At 44.8% G+C, this 27,819-nt stretch overlaps 3 protein-coding genes and 1 long non-coding RNA gene across 5 annotated transcripts; 2 read left to right on the forward strand and 2 right to left on the reverse strand.

The window, feature by feature from the left end:
• Nucleotides 1–152: 152 nt before the first annotated feature.
• LOC127011612 (uncharacterized) lies at nucleotides 153–1,429 on the reverse strand. Its single transcript, XM_050889420.1, has one exon. The coding sequence runs from the start codon at nucleotides 1,427–1,429 to the stop codon at nucleotides 1,016–1,018; it is 414 nt and encodes a 137-aa protein (XP_050745377.1). The 3' UTR covers nucleotides 153–1,015.
• Nucleotides 372–27,690, reverse strand: LOC108024550 (dedicator of cytokinesis protein 3). Of its 2 annotated transcripts, XM_017094529.3 has the most exons (13): nucleotides 26,908–27,690; nucleotides 17,935–18,176; nucleotides 17,723–17,871; nucleotides 7,782–7,902; nucleotides 7,481–7,718; nucleotides 5,645–7,378; nucleotides 4,765–5,585; nucleotides 4,593–4,702; nucleotides 4,460–4,477; nucleotides 4,107–4,313; nucleotides 3,871–4,045; nucleotides 3,593–3,814; nucleotides 372–3,526 (listed from the first exon to the last, which is right to left on the reverse strand). In XM_017094529.3, exons 1-13 carry the CDS (start codon nucleotides 26,939–26,941, stop codon nucleotides 1,568–1,570), a joined length of 6,030 nt encoding a protein of 2,009 aa, XP_016950018.1. In that variant the 5' UTR covers nucleotides 26,942–27,690; the 3' UTR covers nucleotides 372–1,567. The 2 variants fall into 2 exon arrangements, with proteins under 2 accessions (XP_016950018.1, XP_016950019.1); XM_017094530.3 differs by lacking the exon at nucleotides 4,460–4,477 and having other exon boundaries at nucleotides 26,908–27,689.
• Nucleotides 8,181–10,839, forward strand: LOC127011614 (uncharacterized). The gene is made up of 2 exons (XR_007764750.1): nucleotides 8,181–9,500; nucleotides 9,555–10,839. It is a non-coding gene; the product is annotated as an uncharacterized LOC127011614 (long non-coding RNA).
• LOC108024551 (innexin inx3) lies at nucleotides 11,442–17,448 on the forward strand. Its single transcript, XM_017094531.3, has 6 exons — nucleotides 11,442–11,537; nucleotides 13,592–13,788; nucleotides 15,062–15,270; nucleotides 15,598–16,058; nucleotides 16,119–16,272; nucleotides 16,337–17,448. The coding sequence occupies exons 2-6, from the start codon at nucleotides 13,626–13,628 to the stop codon at nucleotides 16,535–16,537; spliced, it is 1,188 nt and encodes a 395-aa protein (XP_016950020.1). The 5' UTR covers nucleotides 11,442–11,537; nucleotides 13,592–13,625; the 3' UTR covers nucleotides 16,538–17,448.
• Nucleotides 27,691–27,819: the final 129 nt, after the last annotated feature.

Consider the following 27,819-nt stretch of genomic DNA (forward strand, 5'->3'; position numbering starts at 1 on the left):
ATTTGGGAATCCCCTTGGAGTTGTTCCCGCCAGGTGGCGTTTAGTACTGCCTTGCCGTCAGGTGGCGTTTGCTTACGAATGCTCCATCCCTGCGAAAAACAGGCTGGCAGCTCTGGTCAGTCAAACCCCCAAATTTGAAATATCATTAAACATAATTTTATGTTTTTATACTTTATTAAATTCTTTAGTAAATTCTTATATTCTCGCCATGCATTTTTATAGACAATATGTTTCATAATTTCCTTTCGTAATTATCAATGTTTATTCGACTTGTTGACTAGTTGTATTTTATGATTAGTTTTCAGTTTTTAAATACGAGTTTAACGCTTTTGATTGATGCGCGTTTCAAAGTGTATTCAGATACATACATGTATGAAGACTCTATATAAATATGTTTATTTTAAAAAATTTACAAAAATGGAAAACTTATTTGATTCGTTATGAAGCTAGTAGCACTTTAAAATTCCTAATTGCTTTTCGCATATATATATGTCGTACTCATGTGTATATATGTCAATTTTTGTGTATAGGGCTATGTTCGTTTTGTTAAAGTAAAAACTGCATTGCACATTTTGTCGGTGTCCTGCTTGGTTTTCAGTGTATATAATTTGCGTAGTTCGTTTTTGATTAGAGTTCTGTATTTTGGTTTTAGTATTTGATATTCTCGTTCTTTATAAAAATGTATTCATCTTTATTCTCTTAAATAAATATTCTTCTTAGTAACTTTAGCGACAATTCCCCGTATAAATATAAATGTAAATATAAAATATAAAATTAATATTTAAAACTTATAAAATTGTATAGCAACCTATCATTACAACATTTGTTTATATTGCGCTTTGGACTTGCAGCAAAAATTTGGCACCAAAAATAATTAGAGTAAAAGAGAGTGGGGGTTCTATGGAGCATTTCTAATAACATAGGTAAACAATAAGGTTAAATAACTAAGCGAAATTCAATCTCACTCTCTGTGGGTCGCAACGGCGCCCTCACTTGGACTATATAGATATATCTTTCAGCGCTGCGCGTAGGAGAAATCCGTCTGAGCATGTGCATCCTGGCTGCCTTGGGGGACATGGTAGATGGGGCTTAGCTGGTGGTGATGATGCTGGCAGCCGGAAACCCGTTCCACCTGAAAGCCATCGGACTGCCGCTCCAGGGTGGAGAACCTCGAGGAGAGCAGCCTGGGAGCAAGCTGCTCCTGCTGATCGTGCACCACCGAGAAACTCAGTCCACAGGAGCAGTGCTCGATGTGCGGCTGTGGGGTGGTCAATCCCGGCATGGCATGCACTTGGGCCTGCTCTGTGATGATTGTGGGCGGTGGCGAAGGCGAGGACAGACAGTCCTGACAATAGTGAGGTGTGGTCGGCATCTGATGATGATGGAACTGACTGACAGGCGGTGGAGGAGGCGGTGGTGGCGGCGTCATGGAGTGGGTGGACGAACTGGACTCCGTGGATTCCGAAGCCGTATCCGTGGCCGTGCTGTCCGACGTCGATGTGGATGAGGATGGCTTGTGTGGCTGATGGGGCTGATCGGGTGGATGATGGCAGCGACATATTGTAACTCAAAAAGTGCCGCCATCGTGCTGATGACTAGATGAGGATGAGGCGATTGCTGATGCCGGTAGTGGTTGTGGTGCCTCAACAGCAACAGCAGGCGGCGGCGGTGGAAGAGTAGCTAGCCCCAGGCCGTTGACCTGGTGCTGCAGCAAGCTATAACCATCGCCATCTCCATTCTGCTGCTGCTGATTATGGTGACTGTTTGTGGAATGATTCTGATTCTGACTGTGATTGAATTGTGTGGTGTGCGCTTGTGTGCTGGGATGCGGTGAGTGGGCCTCATCGTCCGCAATGCTGACCCCGTTGCTCGACACGGCCAACGACTTGGGCGGAATGGGCGGCGGTGGCACTGGGAAATCCTCCACATCGAACGAACTGGTCGAACTCTCCCGTTGTGTGATGTTCATCGAAGCGGTGGCATTGTAGTCCAAGCTACCATTACTGCTGATGCGACAGTGGTCCCGGTGCTGCACTGTGATGGCCGAAATCGATGAGGAGTCCTCGCTCAGGTTGTTGAGATTCATGTGGTTCAGTTCCCTGGAGCTGGTCGTCGAGATGCCCGAGTCCCGGAAGTCATTGGGCGCAAAGCAGATGCTCAGGTGTCCTCCGCTTCCGTCCTGAAAGTTCGGTGGCAGCGAGTGCGGCTGCTGATCGGCCTCCGGATCGTCGTAGCTAATGTCCACCACAGAGTACTTCTGGCCGTGCTGTTGCTGCTGCTGTGAGTGACGACGGCCCACCGAATCGGCGGTGCCAAAGTCATTGAATATCATGGGATTTGAGGCTCTCTTATCGGGCGTAATGCCCCTTGGGGGCAACGGCGGTGCGTTGGGGGAATTCACTGTAGGCTGTCTCTTGGGTGGAACTTCTGGGCTATCAATGGAACCATTGCCCATAAAGTTCTGCGAGCGTGGGCGATTCGGTACTGGTGGAGCTGCTCCCTCCTCCAGAGGAATACTGAGGCTCTCTTTGCTCAACGTTTGATAGGAGCTGAGAGGATCGACCGGCCGTAGAGTGTCTCCCGGTCTCGTGTAGATCTCGTCCAGATCATATACGTAGTTTGAGTGGGAGTTGGCATTCAGGCTGGTGGTAGCTGTTGTCTGAGCCATTCGCTGCTCCGTGGGCAGCGGTGGCAGCGGAGTGTTTACAATGCTCTCCGAATGCTGCCGTTTCAGCCTGCCCATGCCGGATAAACTCTGCTTCAGCTGGGAGAAGCGTTCCAGAAGGCGATTGTGCAGGGGCTGAACACCACTGGGGGCCAACTGACCATGCAGCTCTAGGGCCTGCTCCAGGATCTGAATCTGCTCTAGGATCAGCACCTTCAGCCTTTGCACATTCGCCTGCTGGCCGGCACCCTGAGGCGATTTGAGGAACTGCTCGGAGAAGAAGGCCTCCTGATACTTGCTTATGCCGCCCATGACATTGGCATCGATTGTGCCCTGCAGACGCATCGAGAAGGGATTGATGTTCCTCTTTGGATCACGTTTGTATTGCACAATCAGCTCGGACAGTTCCTTGCCAGCATTGCTGATAGTCTCGCAGGCGAACTCCACCGGCGTTAGCTCCTGCATTGTCTTGTGTTTCACCTCGTACCAGCGTAGAATTCCCGGCAGAGGACTAGCAATCTCGAGGATGGTGCGCTCTATCCACAAAGATTTAAATTCGTTGTCCTTGTCAACCGTTCCCTTGTACATGGGACGATCGTAGATAAACTTGGTCACGTCATTGACCTCATAGAAACGGGCGATCTTCTCCGGCACCGGAACCATTGCGGTCTTCAAGGCCTGTGCATCGCCAACGGGTCTCACATTGCTGATCTGTATGTACTGATCCGGAGCATTTAGAATGGCATTGTCCGGCGGACTGTTGTTGCCCAGGATCTGGGCACTGGGAAACTCCGTTTGCAGACGCTGAGTGAAGGCTCCAATTCGCTCATACTCCAGTCCACGATAGACAAATTGCTTGTTCTTTAGATAGAAGAGGATAGGTATGAGTAAGATATGCAGGAAAGATTTATAAAGTAAATAATCTACCCGCACAAAAAGTGGCAATCCCATGCCATAGAATCCCACACGGAAGTATTCCGGCTCTGGTCGCAATTGAGTTAAGATATTCTGGAAGAACTTGGCCTCCTGAATGAGTATTTCACTTAATTTGTTGTAGTCAAAGCGACGTGTTTCGTAGAGTTGAGCTAGTTCCTTGCACAACGGAATGCCTTTCTCCCAGCACTTTCCCTTGTCAAAGTATTTCAGGATCTGCAAGATATAAAACTTTATACACATTCTTTAAGAGACTGGGGATTGTGTGTAACCTCATGATAAAGTCTCTCTTTACGCTGCCATTCTGGTTGACCACTGTTGTCGAAGGGAGCAAAGCTCTGGGTCTCCCGGTCCCAGCTCAGCATGGAGGCATATAGTTTTAGAGTGAACCCAGCCTCTGTATAGTTCTCCGCCTGCAGATGCAGATTGTGCAACTTGTAGATGTATCTAAGGGGTACAAAATAACATTAGAAAGAAGAAAATGTTTTGGAATATAGAATTTACATACCTCAAGTACATCTCCTTCCGATTGATTTCATTTTTGTAGAAATTCAGTAGGTTTACGGTGCAGGTCATCCGTTTATCCCTATTTTCCTCGCCCTGCATGACGCTTCGATAGTCCAAGAGACGCTCTAAAAGCCGGGTGACCGAGGCTATGAAGGCAATGCCAGCCTCCTTCCAATTGGGATTCTCCACTTGAACTTTCTCCAGCAAACTGATGGCACAGAAAAAATACATTTACTCAAGGTCTTAAACAGTCGAAAAGGGATAAGAAAATTCAACAACAAAAAGAAACTAATAGAGTCTAGCGGAGAAACTACACTTAAGGCAAAAGGAAAAATTGCACTGAGTTAAACTTACACCAAGCTGAGATGTTCCCTTTTTATGGATGGCGATTGCAATGAGTGTGAAGTGAGTCATATATTTACAGACATTTACAAACATTTATGTACAATTTTGTTGTTTTAATTTGCAATAAAGCAAGGAAACTTACATGGTGCTGAAGAGCTCCCTGTACTCGTCGTCACCCTTGTTCTCGCTGATGAGCAGATCCAGCTTGTCAATCAGTTCGCTCTCCACCAGGCGGAACGAACCGCGGGCAGCCTGCTCAAGAACATTTTTACATTAATAGCCCATAGTTATAGGTAGGCATAACGATAACCAACCTGCTCGCACTGCATCATGTCGTAAAAGACCGTGAGAGTGGCCTTCCGCAGAGCGGGCTCTGGCACCAGGGTGACCTCCAGGAATGGACCCACCATCGAGGGAATAAAGTGCAGCTTTTGCTCGCCCAGCTGCGACCACATGCTGAGTATCTGGAAGCCCATGAGCACCCGCATGTCGCCATTCGAATGCAGTATCTTCAGTCGTTTGGGCTCCCTATATTGCTCCAGCTGCAGGGAGGGCTGGGTCAGGAAGGCCACAGCCAGACTAAAGTAGTTCCACCACAGCTGCGAATCGAAGGCCTGCGGTCCCAGGAATCTGTAGACCAGCGGCTTGGCGAACTCCTCCAGCGACATGCGCAGCACATCGTTCGCGGCCAGCTTCATTACCAGCCAATCGTTGGGGAACACATGCCAGTCCTGGGTCAACAGCTCCCCGTACACCAGCAGGGATTTGCTGAGGAACTCCTTCAAATCGCGCGGGTCTTTGTTGGGACTCAGCTCGTCCCAGTAGCGCTTGTAATGGGTCTCGTCGAGCAGCTGCAATAAACCCAGAAGACAGGAGACCAACTGCGGCAGCACTGCATTGGATCCCTCCATTATAATGCTTATAGTTCGGATGAGGATGCCCAGAATGTTCTTGCACAGCGAGTCCAGGTCGTGCTGCAGTGTGTTGGTCACCTTGTCGCGCTGCTCCTTCTGCAAGTCATGGAGTTGGCTAAGAATCTCTGAAAGAATCTCCGCACACAGACGCAGTTCGTCGCGGCGACCCAGATGCATGCGCAGGTGCTTGCAGGCCACAGATAGAACCACAGTGCGGGAATCTAAAATGAGATGAAGGTATAAGCTAAATGGGTTACAACATTTAGGAAATGACTCATACCATCCTCATGGAATAGTTCCCCCGAGACCAAATCCTTGACAGCATGTAATTTCGCCTGAATTAGTCGAATGGGCGCTCCCCTGGGAATGGCGTCCAGCATATTCCTCGCCAGCATGCCCAATTCAGGAGCCGGTAGCGTGTCCTTCAGTTGCTCCAGCACCACTCCGGTGGAATTGAGCAGCGCCTCTTGGGTGGGTATAATGACATCGTACGAGGGCACAGCCAGCATTCCATTGAGGGCCGTAAAAAGGGAGTGCAGGTCCCGCCGGAATGAATCCTCATACTGGCCACCTGTGGCCCTGGCAAACAGTTTCCTCGACTGAATTAACAACTTGAAAATGTACTCCAGGGAACCGAAACATTTCTGAAAGGGATCGGGGTGCTCCGCCTTGGTCATGAACACGGCCATGTGCTCCACCGAGGTGATGAGTCCTTTGTAGACCAAAGCAGCCGCAAAATGATTCTCGATATACTCGTTCATGACCGGTCGAAAGTGTTGGAACTTGTTGCTCTGCAACAGACTAAAGATGCTCACGAGGACGTGGAAGACCAGGCCCGAGTGCTGGGTGCTGTTGCCCTCCTCATTGGAGAACATGGCAAACAGAGCGTCCAGCACATCCTGCAGGAACTTGACCAGCTCTTCGTCGTTCAGTCGCAGGACTCCCGTCAGCGAATCCTGGATGGTTTCGGGATATGTGCGCCACTGCAGCAGCGAGAGGAGGTCTGCATTCTGGGTGAGTTTTGTGGAGCACAGCAGGGATCGCAGGACGAACAGCTCCTTGGAGCTGCGACTGAAGCAACCACCACAATCCATCTTAGCCTGTGCATCCCGCGGTCTGCACTGCAACCTAAGGTAATTGGAAGCCTGGAGCTTGGCAGGATCCTCGCACTTGTATACAAACAACTCGTGCTGACCATCGCCCAGTGTGGCTCCTCCAGTGTCCATGAGCCTGGCAAAGCTGAAGGCGAACAGCTTGGGTTCTGTCTTATCCCTCGTGGAACAGTGCCTGAACTCAAATCTCACATGGGCCGTGGCAAACTTGTCGATGGGCACACTGAGCCGCAGCATTTCGTTCCAACTGGGAGCATTCTGATGGTACAGGATCATGGATCGGTACTGCGGCTGGGAGTCCATACCGGAGGCGCCCCAGAGGCAATCGGTCAAGACATTGCCCGTAACATCGAGCACCACAACCGTGACGAGGATATTCTTCCCCGTATTCTTTCCACCGCGCTCGAACTCTCCGCGCTCCAGAGTCAGGAAGAGATCATTGCGTACATCTCCGGGCATAATGACATCCGGGAAACCCATCTTTCTGGTAATGGTGGAGCCCTGGAAGAGCAAGGGCTGCTCCTGTTTTGCCTGACCCAATCCACCATGCAGGAGTTTCAGGGACACAACAATACCCTGGGTTCCCTGACTCGTCTGGATGGGCGAGTACTTTCCACTCGACTTCTTGATAATCAGCTCGGGCAGCAGATGGAAGTCCTTCTCCTCGCTCTGGTACAGCTTGAAGTTGTACTCCCGCTCATCGGAGGATTGCTCCAGACTATTATCGAAATGGGCAATGTCGCCCAGGGAAAGAACACCCACACCAAACGGACGACGGAAGGTGGGTCCATGGCCTAGGGTTCCACTTTTCTCGATCTTCTTGATGGAATCCGACTGAATGATCTTGCCCACGCGCATCACCACGGCCACCAGGTGGAGATCCTCGTTGAGATCCCCGGCTCCTTTAGATATAATACAATTTTTAGGAAATATTTTATGGTGATTCATCTATCTATCATCAATATTATCTATTGTAAGTGTTGTTATATAAAGATATCACTTACCCAGATCCGTAAACACCGTGCAGTTGCTGTGCAACCTTTCGATGTAATTGGAGAAACCATCTTTGGAGATCTTGACCAGAAACCTTTCCGAGAGCGGTCGCATGTGACTTCCGTCGTAGAGGAAGAAGTAGACCTCTGCATCATCGCCACCTATTCGGTGGCCAAAGTCCCGCATGCAAAAGTATAGATGGTGGGTGAGGATCTTCCGCTGCGTCTTACGCCTCAAAGTTCCCCGACTCTATAAGATATCAAAACCCAAATGTTTATAATAATACTGTAGACATTCTATTATTATTCATACCGATGAGGCCTTGGCGTTATCAGCACTGCTCACGTGCACGTTGTAGAGCTTGACAATGCCAATGCCATGTGGATCCACCGCCAAAGGTCCCTCTCTGGGCACCAAGTCCAGACCGAGTTTGCTGCAAAGATCGAAAAGTATTTGCTGGTTGATTGATAGTGATGCATATTATGGGAAAGGAAACACCCAGCTAAAACAACTTGGCCACTTTGTCACGTTCCGATACGAAAGACACACATTTCAATTAATGGATCGTGGGAGCGGGTGCTCGAGGGGAACCCTTCGCATGCAGTCCAGTTGGTTGTTCTGGAAAACCATCAGAGCTTTAGGGAAATTGACGCATTCGTAATTAATTGTCGCCTGACGGAGTCGTGCGGAGCGCCGAGAATTAAATACAAATTTGGTCAGTCATCATGGGCGATCATCATTAATCACCACGTATCCCATAAATAGAACAGAACGCCAAGGGAATGGAGATTTATTTTGGGCATTTTCAAGAGGTCTGGAGAGTGGTATTGAAGATCTAATGAGATGAAATGTTGAGGATAAAACTAATTTTGATTGATTTTATAAAACATTAAATTGTCGTTTACTAAAACTTTTAATATTCTATAAGAAGTTCCATATGAACATATAAAATATCATTGCCAATGTTGCCCCTCAAGTAACCCGATTCCGAGAAACCCGTACCACTCATGCAAATCAAAGTGAATCAGTGCCAAGGCAGGCAGAGAACCTGTCACGACTCCGCTCAACTTTCGGAAAGTAGCTGAAATCTAGAAATCAATCGACTTCTATCGACAAAGATCGCATCTAAATGGATTGGGTCGATCATTAACTTCACACTATCTATGGCCGGTACGTGCCTGCTGCTTCGTACGCCGGCTACCGATTGGAATTTACATGATGATTATGATGCTGCGATGATGATGATCAGCGGCCACGGATCTTGGACACACATCGCATGGCCCGCATGACGCATAAATTTCGGCTGCTTACAGCCCGTTCCAGCCAAGTCGGATGAGGTACACAAAAAACTACACAGCTAATGGGTTCACGGCATTCCGGTGGCGCATGCGAGAAGAAGAAAGGTTCAGGAGGAGTGGAGAGAGGGGAGAGGAGGGCCAGAGTTGGCCAGAGTTTGGGGCCAGGTTCATAGCCAGGTTGGCCAGCAACGTCCAACGTCATCAGCAATATGTTGCCCGACGTCGCGACGTCGTTGATGCTGCTACCTCGGCTACGCTGGGCCTTCTACCTGGCTTACGCAGAGAGAGCCAGGCATCTTTTACAATACCACCTCCAGAACAAGCCGAAGAAGCCGTTTTGCTGTTAACGAGGCCTAAACGGCTTCGCTCTGGCCCAGGCTCAGGCTCAGGTGAAATTCTCAGAGAGTGCGGGCGCAAGAGAATCTCCATTTTGGAACCGGAACCAGTAGAGAAGTGGTTTTGCTAGAGAAACCCAAGTGTTCTCCCAGTGTCTCTGGGGAATGTTCAGCTCTCTCTCGCCCTCTCTGTCTCTCTCGCCACACAGAAATATATAATAAATAAATCTGTGTGGGGTTTGAGCCACCTCTGTTACGCCGGGAGCTCTGGCCTGGCTCTGAGTTGACGTGACCAAATGAAGCACTGCGACTCGAAAATGTATCTCATGGATACAAATATGAGAGGAGCGCGTGCGCGGCTGCCTGGGACCCGTCGCAACCAAACGGTAGCCATGCTGGTAATGAACACTTTAAGTCGTTTTTAATTAAGTGCCTGACCCAAAGCTCAACAGGTGAAAGGCAACGCATTGGTATCCCCAAAAAAAACCAAGTCCAGAGATGCCCTGCTTATCTGAACAAATTCTTTTTTAATTAAGCCTCGCCTAAAGTGTTGGAAATCTATGAAGATATGACACAACAGAAGAGAACGAGGAGAACGAGGCGAGAAGACGCAACAAGATGGAGGGCCCAGACGATACAGAAAAATTTAATTATTTACACTTCGATAAGCAGAGCTGTCAACCACAAACAAAAGCAGCGCGTTCGATGGCATTGTATCTATGGGTCTCGCCTCGCCAGCAACCCAGATACACGGCATATCACAATCACACATGCCATATATTTCGTATTTAATGTCTTTATAAAAGGTGTAGCTCGCAGATACATTTCTGGCGAGAGGCCACAGGCCACAGGCAACCAACCAACCATCCAGCCGGGCTTCGGGAAAAAGGTAACAGACATCAGGAACCGACAATAAACAAACAGTGCAACGCGCAGTCAAGCCAAGTGGAGCGCAGAGGTTCAGGACATGGAAACAGCAGCAGCTATAGCTGCTACAGCAGCAGCAGCAGCCATTTCGAAATGCCATTTCATTATGGCCAAGACCGAGGAACAGCCAAAGCCAGCGCGAGCTGAGTCATTCCGCCGGCGAAGGAGATGCAGGTTTTGTTAGGGGGGCGGTTGGTATCTGGGGGACCTCGGGGACCTGGAACCCGAGAGGAATGCCTGGCAACAAGTTTGGCGTTGCTTGTCTAGCTCTCAGCATGCAAATGGATCTTCATTTCGGACCCCATATACCATGGTATGTGTGCCTGCCAGCGATCAGCGACGACACATTTAACCCTGGAATACACGAATAGTTCCTCGGACCCACTTGGCGGACACTTCAGAGCGGCGTCTGTGCTGCCAGGGGATTCGCTGGACATGGAAGCAGCGATAAATTAAGCAGGCAGGACAGGCAGAACAGGCGCGGAATTAATTGGAATACGTTTTTATAATGAGGCCCGGCTCAAAGGGGCACAATCAAGGTACTTGGGGCACCACCTCATTAATTTCATTTACTTGGGTTTGCATCTAAAAAGCCATAAATTTTGAGGTGACTAAAAGAAAGTATGGGCAGAGCCAGATGGGTGGGAATAGGGATTGGGCAAGAAATTTATTTATGAGTTTAAGGTTTAAGTGATAGCTTATATATTTATGTAATATCCTTTAATATGAAAAAATCAAATGGCTAAATAGTTGTTTCCATTTTTAATGCTTTTTAACGAAATTTTCAATAAAACAAACGTTTTTTTCAAATATTTTATTATTTTTGATAGGTTGTAACTATAGTTTTGTATATTCCCAGCTGAGCTCAGGGAAACCTGTAAGAAACACTCGTTGTTACCTATTTTTGGATGCATCTTTTGTTCCTCAACTGTTTTATGTGATGTTCCAGTTCTGGCTCATTGTGTTTCAAACTCATTGTTCAGCCCGAATGACTCCCACTGAGGCCACCTTAATCTTAAGTCCAGATCTAGCTGATAGAGTTGTAGAAGACAATAAAAATGCCCCCTCCCAACGCGGGTCACCTAACTAATCAATGGTTTTACAGATTTTCAATCCAGATGCTTAGGCCGCGCACTCAAGGCGCTTCAAGATCCAGGGAAAATCAGAGATTCGGAGTGGAACTACCTAAGCGACCTGAGGTTGGGCTGGGTGGCTACCACTCTTCCTCCACAGGTAACACACCCCGGGTCTCACATCAGCCCAGGTAAAAGGTAATGCGCGAATGCAGCTCGAGTGTGGTTTCGAACTGTGAGCGGGAACCAGCTGGGATCGCTGGTTCCGCCGGAGAGGAGAGGGCAAACCACCCAGATCGCCCAGAGAGACCCTCTCTCGAGGCTCGGGAACTCGGTGTGGTTTGCAGCTCGTTCGGCTCGGCTCTGGCAATCTGGTGTTAGTAGGTTTTTGAACGCCGCTGAGAGCAGCTGCACATTTTCGAGATACGGATACGGGTATGCATGGATGGGAACTTTCCCAGTGTCTGGAGGCTCAGTCTCTGGAAATCACAACTCAGCACCACTGAGCAACCACCAAGCTGCACGCACACCACCGCAGAATGCAGTTACGAGTGCAACTGCAGCTCCACAGCTGGGTTTGTCTGGGTGCTGCTCGAGTGGTTGTGCCAGTGTTTGTACTTGTGTATAATAGAAATCTTCAGTCTCTGCAACAAAGTTATAAATAACAAGAAAACAACATATAACAAGAAAGCAGCACAAAAACCAGCCAGAAATAATAAATACAAGCAGCGACGAAACGAGTTTCCGAAGTGTCAAAGTGGCAGCAATAAATTTAAATGCGAGCGGAGAGCCCTGAGCTCTGAGCTCTATAAAAAAAAAACACAGTACCATACTTCGCATCCAGCAGGAGCAAAAGAATCACTTAAGTGTGCGAAGGGGTCGTCGCAGTTCGGTTCTGGCCAACTGGCAGGTTGCTCTGTTGCCAATGTTGGTAGCAACACCTCAAGGAAAAAAAGCGGAAAAAAATCCACCAAGGAAAACGACACAAAATGAGAGAGAACAGTGGCAACAACCGATCGGATCCGATCGCGGCCGCCCCGCTCCCAAAAAGAAAATACCTTAAAACCAGTTTCTTTTTGGTCTTTTTTCGAAAAAAGAAAAAAATTGTATTGAAAAAAGGCAAGAATTGAAGTTGGGTCGAAATGAAGTGCTCTCCGCGTATCTGTGTGTGTGGTGTTCGGTGTGCTGTTCGCCTGTGTGCGTGGTAAGATTGAATGTTCAGTGCAGAAGCTGATGCATTTAAAAGGAGTAGCTGCCGTTGCGCAGATACAGATACTTTGCGACTTTAATTGCCGCTCGCATGCGTGCGACAGAGACGACTCTATGTGCTAGTGCGTATGCTGGTGTGCGCCCGTCTCGCTCTCGGAGTTACGGATTTCGACTCCGACTCGGTTTCGGAGTTATACGATCTGTCGTGCCGAAATGAAATACAGCCAAAACACACACATAAACCACACAATGGCCCGAAACAAAAAAATTTGCATATAAACAAAAGAGCCAAGAAGAAAGCAAACCAGAACCTGATCCATGGCCAGCCGAAAAATCCGAATCGAAATCCAAAAAGCACCGACATAAAGAAAAAAAAAAGAAAAAAAGTGGAAAAAGAAAACAAAACCCCATGATAAATTCGGGCTCTTTTTTCGGTTATACGGGGGACAAAGTGAAATTTATGCGTGGGTTGACAAAAAGCTGTACCGGTTCTGAGAGACCAAGTTCTTGAGATGAACTTGCTAGCCCTACCTATGTGTGTAGCACTTTTGGGGGACCGTAGGAGGTTCGTCGCGGGAAGGGGCATTCAACCTGGGCTCCGGCTTAGCGCAGATTAGATTAGATTGCACAACATACCATTTCAGAGAGACGGCGAGAGCTATGCCAGCGATGTTCCCAACAAACAATTCCGGCACTGCCCAAGCACTTACTTAATTGTAAGTGCGGCTTGTCGACGATAACGCCGAGAGCCCCGGACCCAGAACCAGGCAAATGGAAATGGGATGGGTAGTACTAGTACTGGCACTCAAATGGGGCGTGGAGAGGAGGCATGTTCGTATGTAGCGGGATGGTGAAATAATTTGGAATATGTCATGTCTGTCCTAGATAACGCACAAGGCAAACACAGCCCACAATCAAGTATGGAAAAGAACGAAAATAACGATGGCAGTGCACTTAGAACATCCCACATCTGAGTCCCAAAGAGCAAGTCCTTTTATATCTTATAACTCCTCAAAGTAACACCATACAGATGGTAATCAATCAACCAATTAAAAAGGGTTCAAAGAAGGCTTCTAGAAGTGATTCCTTTGGGAATCGGTTTTTTATCTGAAGTTATAGGTCTGATTATAAGCTAAGATTGCGGAAGGATTGTCATAATGTGTTATAAGATTGCCTTTAGATGCTATACACTTTAGTTTTGTTGTATAACTTTGGCTTTCTCTTAATTTTCCTCAGTGTACTCATGCTCATTTCATTATCGTTCCCTTTTCCCATTGCAGTTAGCTTCGTTGCAGCAGCACACCAACCATCAACATGGCGGTCTTTGGCATGGTCTCGGCTGTGTCCGGCTTCATCAAGATACGCTATCTGCTGGACAAGGCGGTCATCGACAACATGGTCTTCCGGTGCCACTACAGGATCACGACCGCCATTCTGTTCACCTGTTGCATCATCGTCACCGCAAACAATCTGATCGGTAAGTTAGCACCTCCCACGCATCGTGAGTGCACCGAAAAATTAGTGCATCCATGCCAGTGATTAGCACCCAGGCTTAGCCCAGTTAGCTAGTTTGCCTTTGCAATTGCAGCATGGCTGCTAATGCAGCACTAAAATCCAAGAAACCCGATTCGACCCATTTGAAATGGAACTCTTCGAAACGGAGGGACAAAAACAACAAACTCGTGCAAAGCTTTCACAAATTGGCCGCAACACTTTCATCAGATTTCAGGCTAATCCCATTGCTCGAATGACTCATTCTTCGGTCGCCACGGTTGGTGGCCTGTGCTTCGCCTGGAATTGGCGTGAAAATCAATGTATCTGGTTCAAGCTGGGCTCAGTGAAGTGTCTTGCATAATGATACTTGTAATAAATATGATTTTACATTCCCACGCACTTTAAAGCGGGCTTCGACGAGAAGATTGTTACACTGGAAACAATGATTAGGCTGTTTAAAGATTGCTTAACCAAATCTTAGCTTGATGAACTGAAAGGGGTTGATAAGAATGTGTCCCTGACAGAACCATTAACCTTTAAAATAATCAAAAACCTAGTATCATATATAGAATTGGTTCTAATGATTTGTTATGAATTTCAATTCAGAGTTCTTTAAAAACTAATATTCGTGAATAGCAATTCATAAAATAGTTGTTATCCTAAAGTTCCTCACTTTAATACCAATTTTATGGGACTTCAATCTCTGATCTAGGCACCGCCCAGCTTCAAGCCAAATATTTGTGCATTAAAAGAAGTGCTCTAAAAGTGAACAACTGACAAAACCACAGTCAAATATTGACGGTTGGTTCTGGGAATTCCCCATCCACCACCGCCCCGCACCACCAGCGTCTGCAGCTCCATTTGTATCCACTTTGTTTGCCCAAAAGCAGGGGAGCGAGGCGGAGGAGTCGGAGTTAATGTTCAAGTTGGGGCGCACCCAAAAAAAGAAGAAAAAGGCTCTCTCTCCGTCTGTCCGCCCGAATGTTGTTGCAGGTCTACCTAGGCACGTCTGCAACCGTAATAAATGTAACCGTAGCATGGTCGTAACCGCACCCACTGCGGCGTCGACAAATTGGGGACCGTGGCGTGGATCTGGGCACCCATGGAGATTGCGATTGCCCTAATGGCACTTGACGTTGACGAACGGCTTGCGAGGTTTCTGGCCTCTGGAATGCGCGTGCACTTCTCTCAGTCCCAATTACAGCGAGGTCGAATGCATATATCTAAAAGAATTATCTTTATCTTTGCGATTGCAGGCGATCCCATAAGTTGCATCAACGACGGCTCCATACCGATGCACGTGATCAACACCTTCTGCTGGATCACCTACACGTTTACGATACCTGGCCAACAGCATCGGCAGATCGGAACGGACGTGGCCTCGCCGGGCTTGGGCAACGAATATGGCCAAGAGAAGCGCTATCACAGCTACTACCAATGGGTGCCATTCGTGCTATTTTTCCAGGTGAGTGATAGTGGCAAGAGAAGAATACAAGAACTACTACTAAGATTAAAAACTTTTAAATGATTTATAGAGATTATATCTAAAATTAATTCACACTACTTTATGTTTATCCCCCAAGCTAAACATCTTAGATACGATTTCTCAATTTACATGATTATTATGAAAAATCTTGCTTTTGGAAAAGTTCCATTAGGTCTGTAGATAAAGTGAACTTAATTGAAGACTTAATCTGTCTGGAGCCTATCTCTTATGGTTCACTTAAATCTTGTGTTTTAATTTAGCGTAATTCCCACTTCCGAGCCAACACTAATCTGTGAATTATTCCAGGGCCTCATGTTCTACGTGCCCCATTGGATTTGGAAGAACATGGAGGACGGCAAGATCCGCATGATCACCGATGGACTGCGTGGAATGGTCAGTGTGCCGGATGATTATCGGCGGGATCGTCAGGACAGGATCCTCAAGTACTTCGTGAACAGTCTGAACACTCACAATGGCTACTCCTTTGCCTACTTCATCTGCGAACTGCTTAACTTTGTCAATGTGATTGTGAATATCTTTATGGTGGATAAGTTTCTGGGCGGTGCTTTCATGTCCTACGGCACGGATGTGCTCAAGTTCTCGAACATGGATCAGGAGAAGCGCTTCGACCCCATGATCGAGATCTTCCCCCGACTAACCAAGTGCACGTTCCGCAAGTTCGGTCCCAGCGGATCGATCCAGAAGCACGACACCCTCTGCGTGCTGGCATTGAACATTCTCAACGAGAAGATCTACATCTTCCTGTGGTGAGTACTTTGGCATGACTCTTTCTTCAGGGAGATCTTTAACATATGCTATCCTTAAAGGTTCTGGTTCATCATCTTGGCCACCATCTCCGGCGTGGCTGTGCTGTACTCACTGGTGGTTATCATGATGCCCACCACCCGGGAGACCATCATCAAGCGCTCTTATCGCTCAGGACAACGCAAGGAGATCGCCGGATTGGTCAGGCGTTTGGAGGTATGCCCCACTATAGATATTCCTAGGAAAATGTATTTAAATGGGTTTCTTGTATCCCCCACAGATTGGTGACTTCCTGATCTTGCACTTCCTTAGCCAGAACCTCAGCACAAGATCGTACAGCGACATGCTGCAGCAGCTTTGCGGCCTCCTCGGCGCCTCCCGAACCCCATCGGCCCCTTCGACCCTGGAAATGAACCCCATCAGCCATCCCATTTACCCGCCCGTGGAGAGCTTCGGCGGCGGCAAGGAGACGGAGACATGAGCCAGTTCATCGGGATTGGCTTCCAAGCAAACAACAATGATTTCAATGATTTCTCAATAATATTTGTAGGGGGGACGAGAGGAGATAGAGAGAGGAGTTGTGTGTCATGAGGTTAGGCATTTCCATTTCTACCATTAAGACTGCGAGAGAACGAATCAACAATTGCACTTTCGGAGAATCCAACTCAATAATATTCTATGCGAAATATATTTAGCAAAATTATAAGGAAACAATCTTTGAATTCGGTCCTAGGCGAGAGAAAGACAGGTGCAGTTCGTCATTGACACGAGGTGAGCCACAGAGTGAGACATTGCGGTAGAAGATACAATAAACAGAAAAAAATATTAAACAAAAAAAAAAACAATAAAAAATAAATAATGAAAAGAGGGACACAGGCAGACCGTGCAATTTGTAGGTTGAAGATTGAACGAGAGGATATCCCATCTGACGATTTTGCTACTTGGTATCGTAGTTAGGTCGTTGACAATGATGCGCCATTTTAAATATAAACTTAAGTTTAACAGCTAGCTCGATAGTTCGGATGATCGATGATCTATGATCTATGATCGATCGATCCAATATTGAAGAATACCTATGCAGCTATACATATGTCTGCTTATCGCTCACGCACGCTCACGAAACGTTGATCTATATAAAAATTGTAGTAATCGAATGATACGAGTACGACGAGGAATATGATTATGAATATTTAAACGAGTATACACAATGCTCTCGCTATTTTTGTCCTAACATTTAGTCTACAGATATATCGTAATTTTAAGCAATTTTGTTTATAACAAAATTATTGTGATTATTGCTAGAAAAGAACACATTTTACATAAAGCAAAAGAGAACCCAAGCTATCTAAGTTCAAAGTTGTAATAAATATTCTATATACAATTTCAGCTAAACCCTGGACTTATCAGTTTGGCGGGAAACGATTGTGGTAGTTTTAAACACGAAGGTTGGGTTTCACATTGTTCTGACAAGAGGTTTGAATTACAACGCATTCAGTGGGAATATTTGTAAACAAAGGAAAACCTTGAGAACCACTCGAAGTTTGCTTGGCATTTTATCAATGAAGTGTTTCTATTTTGAGTGGATTGTAATTCCGGTCTTTAAAAAGGGGTATATTATTATAATGCTATTGAGTTGCTTTGTATAATTTGTTATATATCAACTTACCGATTGCCCCAATCTATCTTCGAAACCACAACCATCTGAAGCTCCAGTGTTTGGTCCTGAGTCATGGTGGCACTCAAGAGCTCCCGTCGACTTTCCAATATGGAAAACATAACTTTGCGCAGGGTTTGAAACTTGTAAGTTTCGCGATCCTAAAAATAATAATTAGGATCTTTTACATTTATTCTTATATAGTTTATACCAAATACACTTACCACATAGAGGCGCTTCCAGATCTCAGACCATTCTCGCAGGACCTGTGTGCATTCGGCGACCACGGGATCGATTTTGGACAGGTCCTTGATGTGTATGTAGGTTTTGGGGAAGAGACCCACTGTCCTCGATTTTCGGGGACAGGAGCCGCGATACCAGTGCTTGCACTCCTCCACAATGTCCACGGAGTCGCCGACGTCCAGTGGCAAACCAAACCGGACATCGCCATGCCAGTTGTGGATGGCTGTTGGGGAGGAAAAAAAAAGGAAAATGTAAGTGAAAATGGGAGCAGGAAAAGCCAGAGTCTTACAAGCGGTTGGATTACAACCAGTTGCGTTGCCACTTCTTGGCCATGACATTGCCGCCGCACAGTATGGACGGCGTGGCAATTAAAGTGCCCCCATGAGTGGCCACTTGAGCATGCCACGAGTGGCCCGGCAACAATAAATACTTCAACTATAAATAGGCAAATGGCTATGCTATGAAAGGAAAGGAAAATTTATGCATTCGAACGTATTTTTATGGAGCCATGCGAACGCACATATGAACGTATGAAAATGGGGGTGTCCCTCTTTGTCGAGAACACGGAACAATGAGCCGGCAATCGAACACTTTGGCTCGTGGATGATGCCCCATGGATCCCCACCTATCCAAGTGGCAGCTGACTCCGGCTCCGAGACTCGAGCTGGAGCCACCTTGCCGGGCTGAGAAAGCTGCTGGATGTATCCGCAACGCTGGATATGGTGGCCATGGCAACGATTACACTGCCAACATTGGCGTTCGTCTTTGGTCAAAGCCTATATAATAGAAAATTCGTATCTTTTGGATTGGCAAAAAACAAAACATTTTAATTATCAAATTCTCAAAATACTAGCTTAACTCATATTTGGTTTTACCATACATTGAATGACCCCAAAAGTCATTTCTAGATTCCATAACTTCAGATATTGTATCCCAATTTAGACGTGGAATACGTCTATGAATTTGTATTATCAATCTGCATTAAAATTGTTGTTTTTGACGAGGGTCAAAATTTTAACCCATTTTCATGTTCGGGCTTTCAGTATTTTCAATGAATATTAATATCAGACCCCAAAAATGAACTTCCAGATTCCATAACTTCAGATATTGGATCCCGACTTAGACGTGGGATACCTCTATGAGTTTGTATTAAAATTCCCTATTAAGCTGCATTAAAATTGTTGTTTTTGACGAGGGTCAAAATTTTAACCCATTTTCATGTTCGGGTTTTTAGTATTTTCAATGAATATCAATATCAGACCCCAAAAATGAACTTCCAGATTCCATAACTTCAGTTATTGTAAACCGATTTATACGTGGGATACCTCTATGAGTTTGTATAAAAATTCCCCATCAATCTGCATTAAAATTGTTGTTTTTGACGAGGGTCAAAATTTTAACCCATTTTCATGTTCGGGTTTTTAGTATTTTCAATGAATATCAATATCAGACCCCAAAAATGAACTTCCAGATTCCATAACTTCAGTTATTGTAAACCGATTTATACGTGAGATACCTCTATGAGCTTGTATTAAAATTCCCTATCAATCTGCATTAAAATTGTTGTCTTAAACGATGGTCAAAATTTTAACCCATTTTCATGTTCGGGTTTTCAGTATTTTCAATGAACCCCAAAAATGAACTTCCAGATTCCATAACTTAAAAATTCCAACTAAACTGCACTTCTAGATTTCAATGAACCAAGGTAATATATTTAGGTATGCTTCATCCATGCCTGATTTATAGCTACTGATTTGTAATATATTCTGAGAGCTACAAGCAAATACAATGTATTTTGCCTGGCATTTCCCCCATCATCTCATCGTATCTAATGCTGCTTGATCAAAATTCTGTCCAGGTCATGTCCGATTTTTCGCCGTGTATCAATTACAAATGCAAGGCACACTCTTTAGTCTGGGAGGCGCCGCAAGACGAGGAGCCCGGCCTTCTGCCAGGGTGGTGCTGATGTTGATGGTGGTGTTTCCACTACTCTTGGCGGAGGTGGTGTCTGTGGGGCTGACTGGATGTGGATGTGGATGTAGATGTGAATGTGATTGTGATTGTGATTGTGGATGTGAATGTGGGCTCCCTTGTTGAAAGACAAACGGGCGAGCACGGCATGAGCATATCAACGAAAGGAGCTAATAAAACGCACGCCCAGACAGACAGGGGGATTTTGGGGAAGGCGGGGAGATGTAAAATGAAATGCTTCAGTGCCATGAAAATGGGCAAACTGCTTCCTGTTGTTGCTACTGTGGATGTTGCTGCTGTAGCTGTAGCTGTTGCTGTTGCTGTTGCTGTTGCTGTTGCTACTGTAGACGTTGCTGCTGTGAGTGCTTTATGGCTGCTGTTGCCTTTGCCAGAGCCTCTTCTTTTTCATTTCAGCTATACCATCCATCCATCCATCCATCCATCCATTCGACTCAAACTGCCAGCCGCCTCTAACTGGCTTCAATTTGCGCTGCTCGTCGCGAATGCGGCAGCCTGATTTAAATGAATTCTGGAGATGCTAAATAGCAAGTATTTTATAATTTAAAATGCCAGTTGAAGACCTCGCATCGCTCCTTTCCGTTCTTGGCACTTCAACTGGCGCGCAGGCAAACACTCCAGCAAATGAGCACACACACCCACACTTTCGCACTCGGAAAATATAACCGTGGGTTAAAGTTACAAAGGGACTTAAGGAAGAAATAATTATGGAAAGAAAGCTTAAAAAGTCAACTGAAATACTGTTTAAAGCCATATTATTATATTGATTACAACCGCTTTCTTAATGACATGCTAAAGTTTTTGTTTTGTCAACAAACTTAACTAAAACATTGCATTTCAATACGAGTCAAGAATTAAGAAATCGATCTTCAATGCCTTAAGCAGGAAAATGATTAATCATCAGGAATTTTTTGCTGAGTGTACGTTCTCACACATCCCGGATTCCGCAGCAGGCAAAGTGCCAGCCAAGCGTTTGCACTATTTAGGTCAGTCACATTAGGCAGGCGTCGGCCTGGCAAGCAGCTAAAACTCAAAGCCACCAGGAAAAACCCCTACAATACACTCACAAAAAAGGGGCTCTAAAAAAGCTTCCGATATTCCAAGAATGAAAGATTAAATTAAAGAAGTGTAGCTACTTCAGGACTTCTTTTCTCAAGATCAAATTAATTTTAACTTTAAAACTTATGAAACCAACCCATTATGTTATAAGCTCTTTAAAATATATTGTTAAAAATTTAAATAACTTTCCCAAACCAAAATTTTGATGAAGAAATACTTCTTATGTACAGCACTTCCTAAAAATTGAACTACGAAATACATTCTCTACCCCCACTTTAAATTCTGAAACGCTTCCTAAAAGGGTTATTAAATTTCGCATCCCGAGTAGATATTTACCCCTTCTCTCGGTGCCTGAATAATTTTAATGAGCATTTAGCTGGCTTAGGGAAATTTAATACTAAATTTCATAAAGTTCACTTGAAGTGCCACTGGAAATTGGCAGGATCATCGCCGTAGGGCTGAGGCCATAATTGCTTTTACGATGAATGCAATATCCCAAAAGGCTTGGCTTACATCACTCTTTTTGTTTGCCGGGGCACAAAGGCCAGGCCGAAAGGGGGAAAAGCTGGGGGCAGATATTAAAGAAGGAGCGGAACAGAGAACACAATGCTCACTCCAACAAGTCCGCAATGTCAACAAACGTATTTAAATAAAAAAGTCGTTAAGGCAAGTGCATGGCTGGCAAATGGAAAAGGGGGAGCGAAAGGAAAAGGGGGGTCGCTAGGCGGAAAATAATTTTAAATTAAATGAAGGAGCACTGCCTGCTGCACTAGTTGCTGTGTGACTCAAACCGCCGCAGAAGCTCGACTGCAAATGGATTAAATGAGCTTGCCCACAAAGGGGGGAGCCCATCTTCACACTTGACCCCCCCTTGGCGCATCCCCGGCCGCATCCGCCGCCCCTGCACTTAAGTGCCACTGGGGAGGCTTAAGAATTTAATTAATTAATTGTGTTATAACCAACAATATGAGGTCGCCGACAAAGTGGAACTGCGAACTCGCCGGCTGCGGAAAGGGAAACCGCCAGAATGTGGGTCAAGTGGTTTTTGGGTTGGCCTAAAACCACTAAAATTAACTGGGAATCGGTTAGGGTTATTGCTTCTCCGGAACAGGAAAAATAAACTAATTATCCCATGACACTAGTAGGGGCAGGTTTCGAATGACAGTATTTTATACTCCAGGTAAACCATAAATAATATAAATATAAAGCAATCTCACAACTAACTCGCAGTTGAACGGATATAGTTCAGTTATCGCACTTGTTTTTCTACAAATGTTTTTCAGTGTAAAAATCTCTCTGTCCAGCAAAAAATGCATAATAAATTAAGTGAATGTTATTTTAACCCTATATTGTCAAATTTCACACTATTAACCACTTTATATTCATTCAATTACACTTGATATCTATACGATACCATTTAGGTTGATAATAAAGATAGTACCATCGAAGCGATAGGACAAAATTTAAAGGTGTTAAACTAAAACAAAGACTACCAAATAAACAATGAAATTATGAAAAAAAAGACATTTTTACCGAATAGAAATATTAAAAAAGCTATAAAAACTTTAAATGCTTTCAAAGTACTTTTAATGATTTTCTTAAAGTGCCTTATATAAACTGACTATCATTTTAATACCTCTTTCAAAAGGTTAAGAGCGCTTTGTTCTAGTTCAGAGAAAGGTTTTGCTGTGGAGGGCTTACAACCTTTTTAAATGCTCTACTTTGCTCGGCGGAATCGGTGGAAACCTGTCCGTAGGAGGAAGCATGACCCACATGTCAATCAGATGTCATTACCACAGGCATTGTGTGAATAATAGAGTTGCTTGAAGTCTGGATGCTGGCACACTTGCTCCATTCAGAGAGCAAACTCCGGGCTGAACAAAGCCGATCCTCCGCCATTGTCAAGTGGATTTTATTGCAATTGTGAGTTAGTGCCATCGGTTGGATAAAATGTAAAGGGGTATAATGTGGATTTGCATACGTATATGCCAGCGATTACGTGTTGTTGGGGCTCTGCGAAATATTTGCTTATTATATGCATTTTGTATCTCTCGACGCGGCTGGCATTGCTGTAATTAAATGCATTTCCATATATGCCACTCAATTGAGTGCTTGTTTGTTTTTTGTTGCTGTTTGCACTTTGCATTCGCTTGTAAATGAGTATCTAGAATCCACAGGGTGCTGTCAGATTGTTTGCTCATTTTCGGAAATATGCGCTTAAAAGCCTCTCGGCCAAACCAATCAATAAACAGCAACTGTTTTCCCTCAATTTGTGGTGCACTGCCGGAAGAACCGATTAACTATCTCTATTGGTGTATTTGCTCTTGCAGTATTTAAACACTTTTGGGGTCCCTCTCCCCCTATCGAGGCTAACTTCCTATTTGGGGGGGGGAGTTACGTATCAGTACCTTCGCCTAGACAAACGCCACATTTTCATAAATCAGTCACCCGTCCATCCGGCAATGTGACCGATAATGCGCCCAAATGCGAGACTCGCTGATAAATTTCGAGTGTGCGTGCGCTTGGGTTGTTAATCATACGCCGCGTGTCCCCCCACAAATGGCAATTCATAAATAAATCGTTAAAGACGAATTATGGAAGTACAACTCAAATGGTCGGGTGTTTCATACGCACAACTCGAATCGGAAAAGAGGGAAAAAAAGTGCCGCCGCCCAGCATATTAAACAATGGAAATGAATCAATTTTATGCGCACTCATGTGTTCGCCTGTGCGTTCTGAAGGAAGGAAGCGCTGCACAAATTTGTGCTCGCGGCTCCGCTGGCCAAATGCATAAAATGAATATTAAATTAAAGTTGAAACTGAAATTGCCGCAGCGGCACAGAGCGGAATTCACTGGAAAAGGGCAGAAGAGACAGACAGCCAGGCAGTCGGAAAGTCGGAACGGCAACTTCCGGTGCCGCAGGCCGGGCCTTCCTTTTTTTCCCGCTCTTCCCTCCTCCAGATTCATTTGGGCTTTGGTTTTTTGGAAAAAAGTTGCGTAAACTTTCAGATGTTAAATCTAAGTTTGCAACTCCCGAACGGAGTGACCCGCATGCTGGCCGAGCCCAGATTTACGAGGGTTGCTCCGCAAAATTGTCACCATTGTGCACTCGACTCACTGCGCAATTGAGGGCAATAACTACGGTGGGACCTCTGCAAACTGAACTGTTGCCAATTCATATTTATGAAACCTAAAAGGAAATTCATTCTTACATCACAACGAAGTTTGGGTAGCAACTACAGTGGGAATTCTGCAAGTTGAAAGTTAAACGGACAGATTTTTTTAATTGAGTGTTGGCTGAGCTGCGGCAGAGCTCCGGCAGAAAACTTTTTTATCCCACGGGCAGCAAATTCATATTTAATGTCGAATTAGTCTTACTATATATTAATTATAATACATCAACAGACAAAATATTCCACCCTGTGTGTGCTGTAAGAGCGGCGGCAGGGCCTCGGCAGAAAACATTTTTTCCCAAGGGTTGCCCGCGTTTCTTCTGCCAGCAATCAATGCTTTAAGCTAAATGGTCAGATAAATTCAACAGGGTATTAATCAATTTTTTTTTCTGGGACATGTGGTGGTTTCAAGTTATCGACGTTTGACTGTATATACTTGATATACGGCACAATAATTACTTATAGGGGTTAAAGCGAAAAAGGAGACCGTCGCAGACAAAGAGTGCGATGGTAATGAAGTCATTGCCCAGCAGTTGCAGTTGCGCCCAGCACGTGGCGCCGAGAGCCAGATGAAAGGAGAGTGCAGTGGCGTGGAGTGGAGTGGGCCAAGAACTGGCAACTGGGACCAAAAGCGACCCAAGGGGGAGGAACCGGCGGTGGGCATTGTGCAAGGTTAGGGCGTTGGCTTGACAGCGCCTCGGTCTCGACCGCTAATGATGTTGGCTCAGCCCGGATGGCTGGACTGCTCGACAACTGACTGATTGATTTGTGTAAACTCTGACCGCTCTCATGTCAATCTTTGCCGGGTTAAATGTGGAGCAAGTGTCAGCGAGCAGCAGCAAATGGCTGTCTCCGCCAGCGATGGGGAACTGGAGCACTTGGGCACAACAGCGAAGCCATAATAAAGAATATTTGAGTGGCATAATCGAATTTTAGATACCCTTAAACTAGGGGGTCATGTACAAATATTTAAAAAACTATTTTATTTTTACTGCTATTACAATTTTAGACAACGATATCTTTGAGAAATACATATATTTTGGTTTGTGTTTAAAATTCTTCCACTCCTTCTCATAACATATCACATTATATTAGTATATTTTACTATATTTTTGAATCGTATTTTTTAGCTTTATATGATAAGAAACCTTTTCCCCTTCAGAGCATCCCATAAACAATGGAAATTGGCGCTTATCTGGGCGGAAAACCATTCAAGCGGCACAATGAATAAAACTTGGCACAGAGTCTGCCGCCGAAGATGCTGTTCGTAGTGCATACATATACGTTGGAGTATCTTCAATCTTTTATTTTATTTTATTTTTTACTTTACGTTGTTGACTACCGCCCTGCCCTGTCCCCTCAGTAATTTGTTAAGCGTTGCCATTGAAGCGAGAAGGGTGACGAACACGGAGATAATGTGAACATCCATCCAGCACCACAAGCCGCACAAAGAATGCTCAAGATCTACTTGCAGTATTGTACTATTGTTCGCATGTGTGTTATCAAAACACGCAACGTGATTTTCTACGCCGGTTACTCAGTGGTAAGCGCTGAAATATAGACTTTATAAAGAGCAATTGCACAGGTAAAAAATGCTGAGTATTAAGGTGTTTTTTAAAAAGCAGATATAACCATTTCTTCTTTAAAAATATGTAGATAATATGATTATAATCCCTATGAAAGGTATTTCAAAAAATTCCCAAGAAGATAATCTACAATGCGAATGCCATATATCCTAAGCAAAGAGTTTTAATTATATGAATTATTATATATGCAATTTCTTTTTCAAATTTCTATTAGGGTTTTATAAAGAAATAATACAATTAATGGTATACAAGTACAAAACTTTCAATTTAAAATTATTTTTAACGGTAGAAATAAGTTTCCTATATGCATATTTTTCATGAACTTTAATTAAATTAAATTATCATTAAGTTTTAATGGAAAAATAATAAAAGGACAGTTGTCGTATTACTAAGTATATAATTTTAATTAAATTAAAATTATTTCTCAGTTCTATCAATCAATATACTTCAAACTTAAGTTTTTTATAAAATAAAAATTAAATTAAACAGTTTTCGTATAAGTATTTATAAAATTTTAATTTAAATAAAATTATTTCTGAGTTATAAAATCAATATTTTCGGAGAAATCGGTTTGAAAAAAAGGGTTTGAGACCCCAACAAGTAATTTTACTTTCGTAAACCTTTTGGAAAGCAAAAGTAAAACAGTAAACTGGGTAAAAAGTGCTTTTCCCTGCAAAAACATTTATTTTTTTTAGGTGTGTAATTACGAAAGCATTTAAATTGGCAACACCTGGGCTGGGAGAATTGGCAACGCGACAGAAAACAGAAAAACAGTGCGGGAAAACTGTGCGCGGGGAAAACTGTGTGTATAAACACATCAAATCGCAGCACGGCAGCACGGGGCAGCAACAACAAACAGGAAAATCTTTTTGAGATACACGACGATGGGTGGGAGAAGGGGGAGGGCCGGGCTGGGGGATGATGATGCTACAAACAGTTTGTGTACAAAAATAAGTAGAAAAATCGCTTTTCCTCCCCGAGCGAAAAGTGCGGGGGTGGTTATCCGGTGTTTCGCGGAAAAAAGCGTGAATCGCCGCAAAAGGCAACAATAAAAACAAAGGCCACGCACGTGACGCCCAGCGGGGGGCGGTGGGTGGTTGGGTCGGGCTGGAAAAGTGGGTGGTACACTTCCTTTCATTTACTCACCGACTCCGTATTTATTGTTCGAAGGTATCCACATTTTGTCGCTTTTGCCTGCGGTGCCTCGAGTTGTAGCCGAAAAAATCCAACTTAGCCGGCCACTCCCTGCATTTATAATTTATAAGCGATTCTTTGTTGCTTTTCGGCAGAGGAAGCACCCTTTTCTCTTATTGGCAAAGATTTGCATTGATTATTATTGCCTATGCAGATTTATTCGCACAAACACACACATGCACAAATTCACATTGGACAAAACTTTCGCTTTTGTTGTTGCCTCTATCTCGCTCTCGCCCGCTCTCTCCCTTCCACTTTATCTTGTTTAATAACGCTACACTACAGACAACAACAACAACAACAACAGCACTTGCACTTGACTTGTCCACATTGTTGTTGCCGCTGGAAGTCTGGAAAGATCGCGGTTCCAATTGGTAATGATTACCGCTAGGTGGACGAATAGGAAGTGGCTGATTGGGACTGGGAAGTCTGGAAGTGGTTGCTTTGGCTTTTGTTGCTTTTTTCACGGACCCGCGCACACACCAACAAGAAAATCAATACGAATTTCGGACTCCCAATTGGGTTTGCACTCTGCAATGCCAGTTGCTTGACTTTTGACTGCCTTAATTGCTGTTACTTATTGCGCGGCATTTGCAACGTTTTTTGTTGTATTTTTTATGGGTTTTTGCGTTGTATTTTTTCGCGTTTTTCGCAGCGCAGCTTCCCGGGCGCTGCAACAACAAAACTCGTCCGCCGCGCACAGCTGATTTCGAAAAACAAAATTCGGTTTGGTTTTGTCCGTACGGCTCAATAGGACCGCAGGTGCGTTGGGGCGGTAATCCTGAAATGGCTTCTGAGCTTTTCCTGGTATTTCTTGTGCAGCAGAATATGGTCACACCGGAATTACCACCAAACTTAAATAAA

The sequence above is a fragment of the Drosophila biarmipes genome, chromosome 3R (assembly GCF_025231255.1).
Source record: "Drosophila biarmipes strain raj3 chromosome 3R, RU_DBia_V1.1, whole genome shotgun sequence".
Lineage (NCBI taxonomy): Eukaryota > Metazoa > Arthropoda > Insecta > Diptera > Drosophilidae > Drosophila > Drosophila biarmipes.